This window comes from Pseudorasbora parva, chromosome 25 (assembly GCF_024679245.1).
Source record: "Pseudorasbora parva isolate DD20220531a chromosome 25, ASM2467924v1, whole genome shotgun sequence".
Taxonomy (NCBI): domain Eukaryota; kingdom Metazoa; phylum Chordata; class Actinopteri; order Cypriniformes; family Gobionidae; genus Pseudorasbora; species Pseudorasbora parva.
In genome coordinates this window covers 22,165,973-22,185,614 of record NC_090196.1, presented here as the reverse complement: position 1 = coordinate 22,185,614, position 19,642 = coordinate 22,165,973, and the positions used below count along the sequence as shown (strand labels likewise).

The 19,642-nt window shown below is 38.0% G+C and overlaps 1 protein-coding gene across 9 annotated transcripts; it reads right to left on the bottom strand.

Moving 5' to 3' along the window:
- Window positions 1-220: 220 nt before the first annotated feature.
- Window positions 221-18,583, bottom strand: pax6a (paired box 6a). Of its 9 annotated transcripts, none has more exons than XM_067436559.1 (14): window positions 18,216-18,583; window positions 14,002-14,148; window positions 11,583-11,636; window positions 10,760-10,789; window positions 8,518-8,648; window positions 8,099-8,140; window positions 7,793-8,008; window positions 7,344-7,509; window positions 3,553-3,711; window positions 3,316-3,398; window positions 1,989-2,139; window positions 1,784-1,896; window positions 1,445-1,586; window positions 221-1,070 (listed from the first exon to the last, which is right to left on the bottom strand). In XM_067436559.1, exons 2-14 carry the CDS (start codon window positions 14,012-14,014, stop codon window positions 985-987), a joined length of 1,386 nt encoding a protein of 461 aa, XP_067292660.1. In that variant the 5' UTR covers window positions 14,015-14,148; window positions 18,216-18,583; the 3' UTR covers window positions 221-984. The 9 variants fall into 9 exon arrangements, with proteins under 9 accessions (XP_067292660.1, XP_067292661.1, XP_067292665.1 ...); XM_067436560.1 differs by lacking the exon at window positions 18,216-18,583 and adding an exon at window positions 14,290-14,385; XM_067436564.1 differs by lacking the exon at window positions 18,216-18,583 and adding an exon at window positions 11,857-11,928 and having other exon boundaries at window positions 14,002-14,239.
- Window positions 18,584-19,642: the final 1,059 nt, after the last annotated feature.

The window sequence follows — 19,642 nt, the reverse complement described above, 5'->3', positions numbered from 1 at the left end:
CACCCTAGATCGTTAAAATAGGGCCCTTAATGTTAACAAAGCTAAAATGGCCTATTAAGTATTTTTTTTTTATAAATTCAATTATTGATCGTTAATTTTATCATGAAAAGAGGCAACAAAATACATATACGTAAGTGTAATAACTGTGTAATAACTGAAGTGCCCTTCAGTGAAAAGCATGTATGTATTGAATATTCAGAGAATTATAAAATGAAATTAATTTTATTATAGAAATTGTTCTGCGAGACTTCTAGGGAAGACAAATACTTATATTTTGACATAAACAAAACTGAATTACATTGAAGACACAATCTACCGGTTTAAGCTACCAAACATTTTCCTCCTCCAGCTCAGCAGTCACCATGTTCAACCGCCTGCTTTTGTCTGCAAGCTTAGGAAAACAAATTCCGGTTTGGCTTCCTTTGAACTCTGTTGCTATTTTTGTCTTGAAATGATACAGAGATTGTTTGTTTCTACTGGTCCACATTTGAAACAGAAATGGGCAGAAGTTCTTGATATCAGCTGATGATGAAAAAAGAATGATGAATAAGCCAGCACAAATGTTCTTCCGCTCAACGATGCAAGACCAACTCAGTTTGACAGTCCATCCATGGTTGTTCACATTTTTTTTCTTTTCTTTTTTTTGTCATAACATACAATTGGCCATTACATGTACAAATACATCAAAATGACTTAAGTTGGAAACTGAAAAACAGAGATTTTTTTTTTTCATTTTACGATATAATACCGGGCACTTTACAGAAGTCGTTCTCTTTTATTCTTCAAGTCTTTGTGTCCAAAGAATGATAGAGAAGTGGCACTATCCCAGTACAAAAAGGTCCTTTAGAGTCTCCTCTTTTCCTTCCATAGTAAAATACTGCTGAACAGCCCTGCCTTGAAGCCGAGACAAGTCGAGAGATGAAGGAGCTCCTCTCTTTTTTTCCTCTCCTCTGTTTTCTTTTTTTGTTCTCGTGTGTCTTGTTCTCACTGTAGTCTGGGCCAGTATTGGGACATGTCTGGTTCACTGCCTGGCACTTGGACTGGTACAGACACCCCAGGCGAGATTAGACCTGTAGCATGAGAAAAATTAAGGAAATATTTAGGATTGTCATATTATGTAACTTAAGAGCATTTCTCAACAAAAAAAGGTATAGCTTTAAAAAAAATTAAATAGAAACCAATACAATATTGAAAAAAACATTTTTATAAAAAATGATTTGCTTATTGTGGCACATATTTCACTATTTTAAGCATTTCACTATTTGTAAAATATGATTATAAATTGTATAAATTACATACATTTTAATAAAAATATAAAATTATTTCATTTAACATAAATAATATTAATTATTATACACATTTTAAAATATTAAATACAATTATGTAAATAATTGAATTTAATATTTTTATGTTTTTATGCTTTGGTAGAAGAATAAACACTTACCCGTCGAGGCTGTGCCTGAGGTGGCCATTGATTGGCTGTTCATATGTGCCTGCATGTGCGGTGGTGTGTATGTGTCATAGCTCCGCCCGTTCACCGAAGGACTAGTGGGCAACATGCAGGAGTAAGATGAGGTCTGGCTGGGCTGTGGAGGGAATAAGAACGGCGAAACCTGTCAGCAACACTCACATCTGATATAAACAGGCCGTACAGACATGTTTGCTGTAGTTGCATACGATTTACAGTGCGTGGAAATATCAAATTACTAATCCTTTGAAACATTGAGGTAGGCACAACAGTGTCGAACAATATAGGACATTGTGAATCACTAAACTGACATACTTGCATAGGAAGGTTGTTGGCCATGGTGAAGCTTGGCATTGGTGGCAGGGCGCTGTATGTGTTCGTAAGGGCTGTGTCTGATCTTCCCAACATGGAGCCTGATGTGAAGGATACTGTTTAAAAAATAGAAAAATAACAGGTTAGTCTTCTTGTGATTTCACAAAGGCCTTGTGCACCGATAATATGCACATTTTAGAGTGTTTACCTGGCGTTGTGGGCTGAGGGATTGGCTGGTAAACGCTAGTGCTGAAGCTGCTACTGATGGGTATGTGACTCGAAGAGTTGCTGGCTTGTCGTCTTTGATTTCTTAACTTTTCTTCTCTCCTCCATTTTGCTCTCCTGTTTGAGAACCACACCTGGAAGGACATGCTTTAGTTAGTTTTCATAGACTTTTGAAACCACGTAGAACAATTCGTTTCTAGTGTGATGGACTAATAAAGTGGGACACTTAAGGTTTTGTTTTTAATATTTTTCTCACTGCAGTATACAGGAGACCCTCATTTATTTAAAAACTCCATGAAATCTGTTGATGGCAGTTTTCTTTCCCATGTTGACTAATTTCCTGTTGAACCAGGAAGTTTTGGCAGGGCATTCCGAAGTAGGATTTAGTTTCATCACAGCTACTTGATAGTCAGTTAAGAAGGTAGCTTTAGTGGGTGGGACATTCTCAATAAAAACTACATTTGATTGGACAAAATCAGTGTAGTGCAGGATGAGTCATCAATATTTTGCAGTGTTTTTTAGAAGAGAGAGACTCAATTTTAAGTGCGTATATCTGCTAAAAATAAATTTCGTCAGTGTACAATGTGCATAAACAGTCAAACCAAAATGTATTCAGATACCTTTAACATTTTCTCACATCATTACAGTTTATTCGGTATAGTTTAGAAAATGGTAATAAAATAAGACAAGAACTGTTATAGAGCAAATTCATCTTGATAATGTCAGATAACTTTGATAGAAAGGTATATAATGGATTACAATCAACCAATCAGCTGTCAGCTGTTAAATTTAAGTCAACCAATTACCAAGCAATGCTTCATTCTGTTCAGTCTGTGGTGTGTAAGGTCGCATAAGCAATTCAAGAAAAAACACTTAAGCAGAGCATGGTCAGGTTAAAGTGTCTGAAGAATTTTGGTCCCAAATTTGTATGAATTTTACTGGTAGTCCACTGTATGAAGAATGTTGGGCTAAAATATATCACAGTTTACTTTATTTTGCTATCCTCACTTACATAAATGAACTATAGTGTTTTGTACCCGCTAGTAAAAAATATATATCTGGTGTCTAAATAATTTTTGGTTTGTGTGTGTGTGTGTGCGTGTGTGCGTGTGTGCGTGTGTGCGTGTGCGTGTGCGTGTGTGTGAGCTTGTGGACTTGATATCATCATCAAACTGTGATATCATCAAAAAGTGATGTTTCAACAACTTTTATGATAATATTTTAAAACTAGGGCAATGAAGAATTATTAGAAAGAATCCCCTTTTTACCTGTTTTCATTTTATTTTTGAAGATTATAGTGTTTTGCTCACCTGTATTCTTGCTTCTGGTAAATCTATTTTCGCAGCAAGTCTCTCTCGCGCAAATACGTCAGGATAGTGCGTTCTCTCAAATTCTGGTGGAAACGTACAAAAAAAAAAAAGGAGCTAAAATATCATGCAAAGGATAGCTATCCATTTAAATCCAATAAATGAAAGCTTACAAAACAAGAAGTATGATTCTATTTGGTCATCGCTAGATGCTTTAATATCAATAATCTCCATGTTTACCCTTTTCAAGCGCTTCTATTTGTTCTTGTGTGAAAGATGTGCGGTTCCTTTGCAATTTTCTTTTTAGCTGAAGCCTCATTTGTGTTTCATCTGAGTCCTCCCCATTGGAGCTTATTGAGTTTGTGTTCTCACCGCCTCCGTCCGATTGTTGGCAGCCCTCTGGAAAGGAAATATAAAATGTAAGATAACTCAATGTAAAAAACATTTCTCATTTTCTGGACTTCATGCTTTAATTAAGGTTTTGCTTGTCATATTTATGTAGGGACAAAATTAATGGAGCGTTTTGTAGGCTACTGTATCGCCCTCTGCAATGTTGTGGGAAAACATTTCGAGCATGCTCGCTTAGATCTTTCAGCGTCGAGTCACAAAAGCTGAGGAGCTCGAGGGCTTTACAGAAATGCGATAAAATGTCCCAGAAACCTTTTCAAATGTTTTAAAAAACCAAACACCCTCTCCCCCCTTTTCATCCCAGAGTTCTTCAATTAAGCTACGGCCACCATATGGGCGTTTGCAGAGCTATTGAGGTGACCACCAATACTTGAATAGGAGAGGGATGCTTTCACAGCCACACAATGCGGGAGAGTAAGGGTAACTCTTAAATACTCGCTGTGAGGACGGATGGCAAACTTTCGTGGGTTGAATTTTGAGGACACAATTGGACGAGGCGACAAAAGGATTCTCTCGAGCAGTCATTGTAGCACGAGGATTCCAGTCAACAGACTTTTCAGCTCGGCGTGTTAACCTTTATGCTCTACTGTCATTAATCACTGTCCCCAGGGCCGGCCCGTTCAACCTCGGTTAGGATTTATACCTTCTTATAGGCGCAGGGAGAGAACAGCCAGGCCACCGTGAATGAGACATCGAAATGCGAAGGCTCTTGTTTGTCACAGACAAGGGGGATAGGAGTGCCAATTGTGAGTCGATAAGCTTTAACCTGCTGTGTTGTTGGACACCAGTGCCTAATTAATCCCACCAGATACATTTGAGCCTAAATATTTAGTTTGGAACTTGAAAAGTCTAAAGAAACTTCTTGATATTTTACACACGGTTGTCAACTATAAAGGAAACTTCAGACTGTATGGACATGCGTGGGGGGTTTAAATAGTCATGTGGCCGTCAAAGTCATATTTCAGAATGTATAATATTTAAAGGGTATTTTATGAATTTATTAAATAATGTTCACAGGACATTATCCATTATCAATCAATTTTTATCATTATTTTTTTCCTTACAACTGCCTGTCAGTAAAAGCACTGTAAAAATCATGATCAATAAGTGGACGACATATATTTGTTCATCAAAATAACTTTAAGTTATACAAGATTCAACAAATTTTTAAATCAGTTTAACCTAGTTTAAGTTGAAATGACTTAAACATCCAAGTTGATTGTACTTAAAAAAATTAAGGCAGCAATTTTTTTACACTGATATTTCAAATATAGAAACATTTTATAATAATGTTAGAGCTTATAGTTAGGTTTTTGGGTCTTATCGAGCAAATAAGCAATTTTGAGACTATAGTTTCACACAGGTTACAACTATTATATACATATATATATATATATATATATATATATATATATATATATATATATATATATATATATATATATATATATATATATATATATATATATAATTAGTCAATTATTTAGATATTTGTCTCTAGAGGTGATGAACTGAGTAACAATAATAACCTAAAATTTAACTAATAGCATATATACATATAACCATTAGTGTATGAAGCTCAGACTAAAGTGGTAGCAAATATGATGTACATTTTTTAACCCTTTTTAATGGTGTAAGTTAAACATGGTTACACAATCTACTGACAGGCATATGGTGTGAATAGTAGGCTACATATTAGGCCTAAAGCTTTCCTTTGCTTCTCAAAGTAATTTATTTATCAAAGACAAAGTTTCAGTGTTCTAAAAAAAGTTTTAAAAGGTCTTTGTGTTTAGTATCCACACTTTTCGGGAGCTAATCCGAATGTGTGGCCTGTTCTCAAAGGCCTGACCAACTGTCGCCAGATTTCGGATTTGTTTTCTCTGAGAAAGGCGGTGGGAAATAAAATCATTCCTTATTGGGGCGTTGTCGTAACCGGTGAGGCGGAAGGCAAGCAAAAATGTGGCAAAACAACCGCGGCATCTTTCAGCTATGGAGGCCTTGATGTAACATGCGAGGACCCTTGGAAAAGGGAAAGTGTCCAAATCCTTTAGACGGCTTTAGCAGCCCGGTCCTATGGCGGAGGGAGGGGCTGCTATGAGTCCTCTGAATGCGATAGAGTTGTCTCTTTTAGCGTCCTGTCAGCCCAGATGAATCCGCGGTTTTATTCAGTGTTGCGTGACATTCATCAGATTGCGACCATATTTGTCTCGCTCAGAAACCTCACCCAGACTAATGTCTATGACAGCTATAGACGAGATTATAGATATAAGTAGTTTAGCTACTTACGAAAACCATTATGTTTGTATACTTAATAGCGTCAAAAATAGCCCATGACAGCTAGGGCCTTTACTAGTGATGGCTGTTATGCTTTAAACGTAAGCCACTGGTGAAATGAGTTTTTAAGTTTGTCATAAATAATGCGTAATAATGCTGTCAATTAATACACAGAGTAAATGTTTAATTAAGTAGGCTAAATGCGTTCCAAATGTTCCAAATTTTTTATTTAAAACATTCTAGGTGGCTACGAGGTCATATGATAATAAACAGTTTTAAATATGCATAGGCTATCAAGTTAGTCCAAATGCGTATCTTGTACTGGCGTCTAATTGTACTCATAAAAACATGTTAAATATTATAGGCTATAATAGTTTAACTAGCTTTAGGATACTCTGCATGGCAAAGCCTAAAACACGTTATTTTTCCCCACAGGAGGAGGTTACTGCAACCAGTCAAAGATTTGATAAGCCGATATTAGGCTACAGACAGTAATTCTCTATTTGTATCTTTTTACGTCTGTCTTTCGTTGTGTAGCGCCTTTAACACTGACAACTCTAATTGGCAAACGTTGCCATATCATGTCCAGGGTGTCTCCGGTGGAACATTTCCACAGCTGTCTCCTTAAACTAAACGCGTATTTATGTCGCCTTAATGGGAAACAAAACGTTCTCTAATGAGCTATTACATAGCGACAGAACTGTTCCCATAACACATTTTTCTATGTGACAGAAACATATTTTGCACAGGGAATCCACACACGGTTCCATGTTTATTTCGATGTCGCTTTCTTTATGAACTTTGAAGTCTGCAACTCGAATTATTATTCTTAATTTTTATATTATTATTTTGGCACGTAATTTAACAATTAAGGGTAATTTAATTATTAATATTACAACAGTAAATTAAGATAAATAAATTATTGTCATGTATATATCATCTAATAATGTGCTGCCTTAAAACTATGAAATTAAAAAAACTAAGCGTTCTTTTTATTATAGCCTAATTGTTTTGACCTTTTTTTTTAGAGAATAATTAATCACGAATTACTAAGAATCAATAAGCACCAATGCTACATTTTTCGCATATTGAAATAATCATGTCCAAAACTCAGTAATTCCTTCAATGAGCCTTAAATTATACTTAGCTAACTGCGTGATTTGTATGTGTAAATTTCTGAATAAATACTTGGACACAGCCACCTCTGATAGATCACTTTAAATTGTAAAGTAGACGCATTTTTTGTCAAGCTGATATTGTGAAAAGAGTAAATGTGAATTACAATCTTAACTAAATGACAATCAGCGAATGCAATACCCTTTCTTCAATGGAAAGTAAAACAGCCATACCTTGATTGGGCTGTCCTGGCACTGAGGTTCCGGGGTACCAGCCCGGCCGGGTCCCCCACGTGCCGGTCTGACCGTTCAGCATCCTCAGCTTTTCATACATGCCATCTGCGCCCATCTGTTGCTTTTCGCTAGCCAGGTTGCGCAGTACTCTGTTTATCGATGACACCTGAAAGACGAACCCAAAGATGCGGCACATTAATTAAAGAGCGCATCCGCGATGTGGCATCTTGGCTTTTGGAACGATTGGCCCCATTTCTGCACAGGCCTACATGCCAGAGCATTACATCGCATTGCATTGTCCTCTGGTGGAGAGGAGATTACAGCAGCGGCCAGGGATGTTGGAGAATGTCCACGTTCAAGGTCATTAGTGCATGCATTTAAGCAACGCATTACGCATTAACTCATAATGTTGTTAATGAATTCATGGCAACTTCTCTGAATGAACTTACACTGGGTATATTATCGTTCGTGCAGACCCCCTCTGACAGCAGCCTGTCTCGGATTTCCCACGCGAAGATTGACGGACACTCCCTCTTGTACTGGGCAATTTTGCCGACCACCTCGGGAGTCGCTACGCGTGGTTTACTTCCTCCGATCGCCCTGGGTCTGATGGAGCCCGTTTCATAGTATCTACCCAAGATTTTGCTCACACAGCCGTTCGACACCTAGATGGAAAACAAAAGAAACAATTCACATACATTATTTAAAACTAGTGTGAAATGTTAAGTGTATGCTGCAAGCAATGATAAGCTTACGTTTTCATTGTCCAGCACTTGGACTTTTGCATCAGCATGGGTCTATAACACAAGAAATACCTTTAACACAAAAAATATGTCTTCAGTGGTACGAGAAATTATGCACTTTTTTAAAAAATGCATTTCGGGCGCCAAATTTAAAAATTGCCAAATGGAAAAAAAAAAGCAAAAAAGATGAGAAGTGCTTCTATCCATTCCACAAGACCACTGTTTATGCATTCCAAAATGAAGTTTGAAATGAATCCTCGTTGCTCGCTGGCATTAATAATGCAAAGGTTTATTTAAAAAAAAAAAAAAAAAAAAAAAACCTTACAGCTGCAAAGAAACAGCACACATGTGAAACAAAACGACTGTGAATTAGTTCAGTTTGTTTTGGTGAAGAGTTGACATGAAAGAAAAAAAATATTCATTCTCATCACCTGCAGAATTCGGGATATGTCACACGGCCGCGCGCCGCTGTGAGCGAGTTCAACTATTTTCTGTCTCGTGGAGTCGGGCAGCGGTCTGCCGTTGACGAACACACCGCCGAGCTGGTTCACTCCACTGTGACCTAGAAAAAGGTAAGACCCCGATGTAATTCACCCAGCATTTAGCAAACCAGACTCTATTCCAATCACAGCTGTTTTTAATAGAAGCTTCCAGCTCTCAATGGTCTAAAATGAGTCGAGCATTACAAGAGCGTTGTCAACAAATCTCAATATTCAGCAAAGCGCTTTTAAATCAGCATAGCCGGTAATTATTGCTGTTGTTCAGCTGTCATATGTTTTCGACTGTTCTCCAGATGTGCCCGTAATATCATAATCCCCTAATACACAACTGTAATATAATTACACATGCAGAACATTGATTAAGCGTCAGCGCTCTTGTATGATCTTGAGCAAAAACATCTCCAACCCACTGAGCCGAGATTTGCGCATCTTTGCAAAGCCTTAAACGGATCAGATGGCGTAATGCTATTTGTGGCATTACATTAAAACTTCTTAAACGCTGCAGTGATTTAAAGCATAGCCCCACAGATTAAGTAAAACAACTTAGTTTTTTTTTTTTTTTTTTTTTTTTTTTAAGAAAAGCATCAACCAGCGCACAGCATTTCCCAACTAAGCAATTGGCGTATGTTACTAAATCCCCCCCTCCCCAAAAAAAAGCAGACCAAAGGCACCAAACCTGAAGCCAAAACGAAAAAGCAGCCTTCCCGGTTTGCTTTACTTCTCAGCTCCCTTCCCTCCGAAGCCTCGCGTTAAATTGAGTCCAAGAGCACAAGCTCCTTTGCAATAAATAAGCTCCAAATATAGAAGAGGGGGAAAATATGATGAGCCTGCCTGACATTTGTCTTTAAAATAAAGCTAGCTGCACGTCAAGTTTGAGCTTAATTTCTGGAAATAGGCGGAAGTCGCCCTGGATCATGCATGGAAGGCTAATTGAAAAGATCAGTTGGAGCACTTGTGGCAGGCATGTCACTTTATGACATCGCTCTTCTTTTGAAAATCGCATCGTCACGACAAATAGTAGCATGATAAAACGACCCTTTCTGTCTGCATTTGGATATCACTCAGACTAAATTGGACTCTACTCATTTCCCCTTTAAGGGAAGCTTAATTTTAAGGTAGCCAGGGGCTGTGCGCGTGTACGTTCACGGGGGCGCGCCTCGCCCTTAATATATTAAAAGTGACATTTCTTTTTTTCCCAAGTGACAAACCTCCATTGCCTATATTTAAGCACTGGGAGCAAATCTGCGGGATGCTGTTTTGATCTGTAGGTGTATGCGTAAATCTGCAGAGCGATATATAAAATCTGTATTATGCACGAATGTTTTATTTTTATTATGCGTGATGAAGATAACGACGTGCTTTATGGTTTATTCAACCTTATGCCAATATTTCTAGTACGCTTAACACAAAGAAAGGCAGGAGGAAAATCTATATTCCTTTTCGGAATTCGGGATTACAGTCTTTTTCTGCCCCGTAACGCATTGAAGATTTATTGGCTTTGAAACCATACGCCGTATGGCTCTTAAATGCAGCCACTTCATTTGATCTGCCCAACACGCCGATTAGGATATAAAATCAAACTTTCACTTGAAAGGTTAAGTCTTAATCGTTCTATAATTCCCCACGGTGAATAGTGTCGTTCTCGCCCAGTGGCAATCATTGCGCGCGCGGTACTCTGTTTCTAATCAATTAATAAGAAGACATATGGTGTCAATTTGGACGCCCCACTCTATATACACCCAAGAGTTATTAACACAAAGCTTGGGTTGCCGCCTGTGACCTTTAAACAAACCAAAGGCCTAACCCGAATAATATCTTTTTAGTAATACACGCGACAAATCTCAGATCATTTGTGTACACTGATTATCCTTAAGACAACATCGACGTAAAGTTTGTAGGGGAACTTTTTTTTCCGCCGTGTGCTATTTTGTTATTAGCTATTTAAAAATGTGGGGATTTTTATTTTTCGCTAATAATACTTCTGCTAGCCTCAATTTAAATGCTTCATTTTTTTCACCTTCCAAAAAAGCACCTAAAAAATATCTTTCCTATGGGCGTCCAAATTAGCAGGCTAACTAAAACAGTAAACCAGTCGTTAGTATGAGGACAGAGCAAATCCATGTTATTTACAACAATAAAAGCAATAGAAATGACAGGATGACATTCAACACACCTTCGTTACAGATGTCATACACCTCTTGTCCAGCATTAAGAGAGAAAATATGTCTCATTTATTGTAATCATAACTTACTCAGTACTTTCTGCAAATGACTAAGTATATGTTTTGCTAGTTGGCCTTCACACATCTCAAAGACAGACACATCAGCGCATGTAATTTATTCATGCTCTACAACACTCAATGCTTGCATCAAAGCTCAGTCTATTATTTCACTCTCGCGGTGTTTCATAAACATGAGAGACGTTCCATCAGAATCATGCAATGTCAATTTCGTCTCTGCTAATGGACTAGGTGGATTGGCCGCCGATGCTAACATTAATTCAGCAATTATTTAAAAGCAAGTCAAGCGGAAACATCCTCTCTCTCTAATACACACAGACACACACACAATTATGCAAAGAGCATATGGGTTAGACACTCTAACTAGGTTGTGTAGCTATGCAGGCTTCCATGTGACTCTTTTAATTCAGGACATTTCTAACTGAGAAATGACATTATTTTGATCTCAAATGTATAGCCTTGCGAATTAAAATAATGTTCTATAACTATAAAATAGTTAAAGTCAGGCTTAAGCAGTGAGTTTAGCTTACTGTGCAGTGCTCAGCTACTTTGGGGGAACTGTATGAATGACAGGCAAACATTTTGGCAGCATGCACACGCCCAACACCCCTGACGAACAGTGTAAACTGCCTTCACTAATATACCAAAACAAATGCTTTACTGGCTAGACGCCTCTAGTGTTTATTTCTTTCGCACACCTTCTTGTTAAAAAAAATCGCATTTCAGAAAAAAAAGATACGAAAAGAAATCCACTTACTGTTTTGCATCATGGACGCGACGCCAGACTCCCACGTGGCCCGGTTATAGTATTCTATTAGTCATAAAGAAACAATAATATTGGTCAGTTTCGCATTTTTTTAATCATGTGTATTGCAGTGCAATGTGAGCAACAAAGTTACGGATAATATTGTGTGCATGGGCTGAATCTTCAGCATTTTTTTTTTTTTTTTTGCATTCATGCTGCAAAAAAAGTGAGAACAAAAAAATACTGTCTCCACAAATATAAACTTATGCCCAGGGTTTAAACTTGCCTGGAAACAGAGTTGACTGTCCGCTTAAAACAATTTATAGACTCTCATCTGCTTCGCTCTATTAAAATATCCCTAGGACAAAGCAAAACAATTTATTAGTACACCTAGCCGTAATTATATATTTAGCATTACAATTAAATCTAATAATAGCTTGTTTTTATGACTAATATAATAATTAATTTGTCCTGTTTACTTAAAATATAATTGTTTATTATAGTTAAGATGTTCGTTTTAAAAGATTTAAAGTTAAATCGTATTGTTATTAAACAAAATATTTTCGACTTGTACATCTGCTTGTGCATGATTTGAAAACTTGAAATGTTGTGGGCAAGGCCTGTGTTGTTGTTTTTTCTCCCCTTCAGATACTCTCTTCTGGTGACACACGCTGTCTACCTCGCATGGCTGCGCTGGAAAAGTAAAACCAGGAGGGGTGAGGGGTCCCCGACAAAGCCCCGCTGAATTTTAACAATAGCTTTCTTTCTCCCTCTACACCAAAACCCAGAGAGTAAAACCCGGGCTCCCTAACTAGCTACACCGCTTCCAACTAAACGTACCAACAACTCTCAGAAAATACAAAGAGCTGAAGGGAGCGAGTCCCCCTCCTCTTCCTCCTCCGGTTCAGCATAACCCCCTCCCTTCACCCGCATCAGCCAGTGCAGCTCACTATGACCCGGTGCCCGTTACCTCAATGCCTTTTTGTTTGTCTCGTTGCGCGAAATAGAAAAGTAATTTCTTGTTATAAGTATCTGGAGGTAATTGTGTTACTGGTATGTGTCGTTAAAGGCTGTAAAAAATGTACAACAGCGCAGTGGGGCGCTCAATTGGTAAAAGACAATTGCAATAAAGAACCCATTCAATACATTTACCGAAAAGGAGGCCACTGAAGAAATACTCCCTGCTTTGATTTTTTTTTTCTTTCTTTTAAAGTAGATGGATTGTGTGCGCGGTTTACAGTGCACTGCAACAAATAAACACATAGGCTACACTAATCGCCAGCGTTGAGTTGCACGTGTTTCATTTAAATAACATTTAGAATTTTAAATTGATGGAATATATTTTTTTTAAACTATTTTTTACATTTCACGTTTTCTCAAATTTCTACAAAAACGGCAGATCAAAACAAATGTTTTTTGTTTTGTTTTTTTACAGCAAATAAATGTGTATTAATCATTTAGTATTTCTTCTGTGGGCTATTTAAGGTATTCTGCCTGCACTCATGTTTTTTAGTTAATGATCTGTTTTAATAGTGCTGTCTGTAATTGACAGGGCCTAATCTGCATTTTGTTCGTTCTAATGTGCAACATGAAGGCTCTTAATTAAGCACACTTATTCAAGCCTTTGATATTCTGCGGAAAGTACATTAGAAGTTTAGAAAGTTGAAAACGATGATGATTTGTATCACAACATATTCATAAAACTACTATAGCCTACCGGATATAGTAACATCAAAAATAAAATAAAAAAGTCAATTTTAGATTATCATTTTAATGCATATATGTCAAATAAAGTGTCTAATTTAATATTTATGTATCAACTTATACACAGATTTATATTAGACAAACATAATTTCGATAATAGGCCTATTTTCTGTTCGTTGTTTATACAAACTATTTAACGAAATGCAGTACGGTTCAGACTGAAGTTTAGACATAAATGTAAATCTGCTTTTTAAATAGTAAGTCTGGGACAAAGAAAGCAGCAGACCCCTGACTGAAAAGCAAAACACCAAGTTCACGGTGCGATTTGGTGGTGGCGCCCGGCTGAATGTGATGGTGTGATTCAACCTGACACTCCACCTCATCGGGTCATTGCGTTCCCATTTTCAGGACTGATCGCGGTCTTGGCCTACTGTGACTTTTTGCTTTCTCTGTCATAAATAAGAACTTTGCTTGGCACAAAACTCGACATAGCTGAAGCATAAAAAGGCAAAAGCGCGTCCGTGAAAATCAATGATTTAGTTTGACACCACGAGGCCGCGCAGCTTTAAGTGTTCTGTTTTAGTTTTTTAGGACACGACTTTAGTAGCTGTCGGATTTCCTCCCCTCATAATTAGTATTAACTCATAAAACCAAATCGTTTTACTTTTTTAAAAGAATGTCTCTTAAGCGGTTGAGTTGCCTAAAAGAGAAGAATGTCTTAACTTACCTTTTTGAGGCATAGTTCCAACAGCTTTCGTATCCTCGATGATATACTTCGTTTACAATAAGAAGAAGAAGACTCTGAAGAAAATCGTCCCCAAACAGTTTGTCTTTTATAGTTTCCAACTGATCTCGGGTGGAAAATTTTAATTCCCTGCGAAGGAAACAGAGATTGACAATAAAATGGGATGTCAAGACTGCGCGAGACTGAAAAATGTGCGCTCGTGGGAGTGAGTGAGAGAGAGAGAGAGGGGGGAAAGAGGGAGAGGGAGCGAGAGAGAGAGAGGGCGCGCACCTATGCTGATTGGTGATAGCACTCGTGTATTAATGTATGTGTTCCTGGTCTGTGCCTCGCCTCCTCTCCTCTTCAGTGGCCCATTAGCTGAGCCTGACCTCTGTCATCATCTCCCAGCAAAACACTTCCTCCTGCCCCGGTGACAGAGCGGGAAACAGGGCCGAGCAAAAGAAAAAAAAATCTCGTTTTTAACCCTACTTAATCACTCTCATAAGCATATGATTCTCTCCCATTGAAAGGCGTTTGGGCGTTCGGACTATTGAATTCTGGGTGACTAGACACTTTTATAGAAAAAAGTTTTTGACATAAGCTAAGATATGTTCTTGGAATTACCAAAATACCATGATTTCGATTTAGCATGAGCACTGCCATGGTACTGAAGCTACTTTTTGTATGTTAAGCAAGGGAGTGAGTGAGTAGGCTACAAATAATAATTTCGGTAACACTTTATTTTAGTGTAATTGTTACATATGTTGTATGTAGTTACTATAGTAATACTATAAATTATGCATAATTACAATTAACCCTAAACCAAATCAAACCATAATAATAACAACCCTATAGTAAATACTAAATATTACACAGTCTACTTATATTTATAATTACAGTGTAACAAAACACCTTAAAATAAAGGGTTAGCCTACACCTTATTTTAATGTTTCATTGTTATAGTATAGTTATATATTTAATTACTGGGTAATATTTAGTAACCACATGTACTTATAGGGTTAGGGTAGGATTAGGGTTTGGTTGGGGGTTAGTTGCATGTAAATATGCATAATTTACTGTTATTACTATGGTTAGTACCTACATGTAACAAGGACACTGTAAAATAAAGTGTTACCGGGTAATGTTGGCCTGCTTCAATTTACATTGTACTTAAATCCGTTAATAATATGTTCGTTTCCGCTACTCTTGTCCATTTACACGAGCGCAAACTTTCTCCACGTGTCATTGTTGACTTGGTGTCTGAGAATGTCATCAGCCGTCACGGCGCGCGCTCAGTGATCGGTTGGGAGACCCCATACTATTTACATTAATAGCGTGATTTGTTGTCGTTTTTCAGCGGGAGAAAAAGAAACTCTCTGTCGTGGGTTGCCAAGGGGGAAATGAAAATATCATTACGTCCATGGCCGGACACTTAAACTACATTTGTTGATTGCTTGGACATTAGCACACACCTCGGTAAACCCCAAAGCAACCCCTCCGCGCCTGTGTTCGAGGTTACATGCGCTGCACTCTCAGCTCGCCACTCGCAGCTTGGGGTGTTCCACCCGTTCACTGGAGTGGAATAGATTCCGGGTTGGGATACAAGAACTGCAGAGGGGAGGGGGACCTATAGCATGGTGGGACAGCTTTAAAGAGAGACAAAATGTGTTGGGACGCACGGAGCATAAAATTAAGCTGTGGTTGCATACACTTGACTTCGTTTTGACATGTGAAAAGTGCTAAAAGTCGGAGCTCATCAATAAACTATCGCGAAAGTGAATGCGAGCTCTGACAACCATTGCATTCCCCACTACAGCACAATGAGGAAACAAACGACACTGCCAAAGAGTCTGCATCGCAATGAAAGGCCGCCTGAATGGGAGTCGGATAATGAGCTGGCGCGACCGTCATGCACTGTCATCTCGGGTCCTGCGGTGCGACCCCGCCACGCCGTTTGATATTTTCCAATAATTCCCCTCACCTCCCCAGTTTTTGCTGGTGAAGGATTCGGCTAGAAATGCAACACGTTGTGCTACTGCACATAGATTCAAACGTTTGTTTTTAGTGTGTGTGTGCTAAACGACCCCAGGCTACTGTTTAAAATATATGGCGTAATAAAATATTAGCAAGTGATTGTTGTTTTTAAAATAGATTCGTTTTAATCTCTTAAAAAAGAATAAAGGTTCTTTAATAGTAAGCTACTTTGGAGCAACCTGTTTCAAAAAATTTTTTGAAAAGTTTCGAAAGCTTAATGTTTCGTTAGCTTAGGTTCTTCAGAACCACCTTTTTGTATTTAAAATTAAGTTAAACGTTTTTATAAATGATTCCATGGAATCAGGCTGTAAAGTTATTAGGTTTTAAGAGGAACTTTTAGGTTTTAAAAGTAGGCTAGATTATAGGCCTATTAAGGAAATCGTATGGAGACAAAAGACGTGTGAATATATATATATATATATATATATATATATATATATATATATATATATATATATATATATATATATATATATATATATATATATATATAATGCTCTATCGTTTAACCACGCAGCTTTTAAAGATACAACCTGTTTAAATCAAATATTTGACTAGTTCGAGACTTTTCACACGGATGTAGTCCTCCCATCAATTAGCACAGTTCGGATTAGCAGTCGTAGTGTTTGGTCATGAAAAAGAACCTAATCTTGTCGTTATTTCCCTCAGGCAAAATAGACGGTGCCTCGCCTCTCTCAAAAGTTTTCAACAGGGAGAAAAAAAAACTAATAATAATGGGCGGGGACAGGACTGAATACAACTGACGTCAGAGAGAGAGAGAGAGAGAGAGAGAGAGAGAGAGAGAGAGAGAGAGAGAGAGAGAGAGAGAGAGAGGAGAGAGAGAGAGAGAGAGAGAGAGAGAGAGAGAGAGAGAGAGAGCTCTTATTAAGCCAATGTGGGAAAACTTTATCGTTATGGCCAGTGCAAGCCCTCCATCCAGTCATCGTGTTCTGGGGGAGGGGGCTTAAAGTTGTGTGTGTGTGTGTGTGTGTGTGTGTGTGTGTGTGTGTGTGTGTGTGTGTGTGTGTGTGTGTGTGTGTGTGTGTGTGTGTGTGTGTGTGTGTGTGTGGTTGCCCACAGCGACATAGACCACCGCACTGGCAAAGGGCGCTGCTGTGTAACTCTAGTATAGGCTATCCAAAAGAAGCAGGTTACACATTATTTCATTAGGCTAATAGTATCTTGGGCTGATCATTTTAATTTTAATTTCCGTTCTTTCTTTTACTGATGACTGGAGGAGAGAGAATCGGAGAATTGTTTTGCAGACTGTGTGAAGTGTAAGATTTAAATTATTTCGATAACATGACGCGTTTCAGTTGTGACAGAGTTTATGGGACGTGTAATCTGCATTCGGGGCAAAGTTTATGCATTGCAGATCAAATGGGAACTTTAATAGTAAAATACATTTCTAACCACTGTTTTATATCACTAGAAATAGCCTACTGAATAGTGCAATTTGCACAGTAGCCATAATACTTTTTACATAATACATTTTAATACTTAAAATATGTAGGCTATTCTCTTACATTTAACACAGGTAGGCTACCTAGGCCTACTCTAATTCTGCTTTATGGGAATAAATATAGCCTATTGTATTATTCCTTTATGGCAAATATAAGATTTTAAAAATATTTACTTTAGTAGGCCTATCAGTGGCCTATAGCTAGGCTATATATTTTGAAGCATTTTTCTAATATTTTATTCTGTAACTTATTGTCAAAGGTATTAATAAAATACTTCAAACACGTACTTTTTGTTTATTTTGTAATATTAAATTAAGTTTTACTGATGCGCGACGTGCCATACTTTTTAAATAATGAAAATGTAGCATAGTTATTTGATTGTTTAAATATGTTTACTCTCGTCTGACAGATGATATATTTCTCATAATCATTCCTCGTGAGAAACTCCTGTTTGATGTCTTTCAAGGCTTTACGTTGTAGGCTAAATTAAGCAATTTTCTGGCATTGTGTCAAAAACGAGTGTTAAGTATCTAGGCTATTGAAGGAGAATAAATGAATTTCCCAGCATAGTTTTAGGGAAAAGAAATTGCTACATGAAATCATATTTATGTTAGCCTATAGCTCAAGATTAACAGAGCCCTAATGATGTGAGCGCAACAATGTGTTGTCATAACATTTGTTAAGAACTATAAAGTAGAATATAGAACCATGTAAACTTACCTCAATAAACGCACGTTCCGTTAGCGAATCATATGTGAGTGATTTAAGAGAGGAACGTTTCCAATGAGTTTCGAGACAAGAGTAGAGTGTCTAGAAAGCACCCCTCCGCATCCGTTTCACAAAATGACTCCCAAAGTAAATAATATCCAGTCCAACAAGCCGAGAATGGAACCACAGGAAAAGTTGCGAGAGATTGAAACCCCTCTTTGCAGTGTTGATGAAAATACTAGCCTATTTAACAGATGAAAGCGGGTCCAACTTTGGACTGTCCCTCTTGTTTCTTACGACACGCGCAAACGTCGCACGTTAACTGTGTTGCCTCGATGAGTTCAAAATACCTCACTTTAATCGTGGTTGAGAATAAAAAAAGACGTCCCCGTCTCAGCATCAACTTTCTCTAAATATTAACCTCAACCTGGCAGTGATTGGCTAGAGTGACGGCCCACGTCACAATTGACGCCATTTATCATTCCCCAAACCGGGAAGTTGAAGGAACGGCTGTCTGCTGTGAGCAGTTATTAGCCATAGAATCGGTTCCTCAGATTTAATGAGTTTAGTCTTAAATGTAACAACCGTCATAAAAAGAATGTTTTGAATTAGTGAGGTATTATTTTGTAGCCTATGATTTCTTTAAAACACAGAAGAACACTTTTTGTTGTGATTCAGATCTATAGAATAATCTATTCACAAATATAACTATTCCATTTATTTATGCTGTTTAAAATCTGTCACCACCGGACTATATTTATAGTTGGGCCAGCAAAAAAAGTGCCTTAAAACTCGCTATGTTTGCTCGTTTGATTATTTATTCCGAAAGACAACACACAATAACAGTGTCATAGGACCCCACAGGCATAGGCTATGTTATGGAATTGATGTTTGTCGCAGTAATAACATAAACGCTTTATGTTGTCAGATGTGCATAGGAAAATAGCCAATTAAAACGGCTTATTCCGCAGTTGGAGCGTGTTATTGCAGGAGCGACTCTACAAACTTAAATGTTAATATTAGTCTGATTAAAGATATATTTCTACAAAAGATTAGGCTACATCATATTAATAAAAGTAGGCCTATGTACGTTTCCAAAAGGGTGAGCGCATGAGAATCAAGTGCTGCCACCGTTTAGACCCCGTGAAACCGATGCAACCCAGCAGAGTTCTTGAGATCTCCACTGGAAACCGCAAGGCCTGGCCCCGCTTATCATGCTGTCAATAAAGCGAGATGGGGATGCTAAAGCCGGGCCAGGTGCTGTCTCTCTCTCTCTCCGCTGGCCTGCACTCCAGAGCGCGATCAGGCGTAAACCTAAATCTGTCCAGCCAGCTTTCCCTTACGCCGACCCTCTGCTTCCAAGCATGTGTGTGTGTGTGTGTCGGGAGAGAGAGACTGTGTGTGTGTGTGTGTGTGTGTGTGTGTGTGTGTGTGTGTGT

Coding starts and splice junctions, on each gene's coding strand:
- pax6a (XM_067436559.1), bottom strand. Junction 3,712..7,343: donor GCCAGGACAGCCCAATCAAG/GTATGGCTGTTT, acceptor TTTCCTTTCCAG/AGGGCTGCCAACAATCGGAC. Junction 2,140..3,315: donor TACCAGAAGCAAGAATACAG/GTGAGCAAAACA, acceptor ATGTCCTTCCAG/GTGTGGTTCTCAAACAGGAG.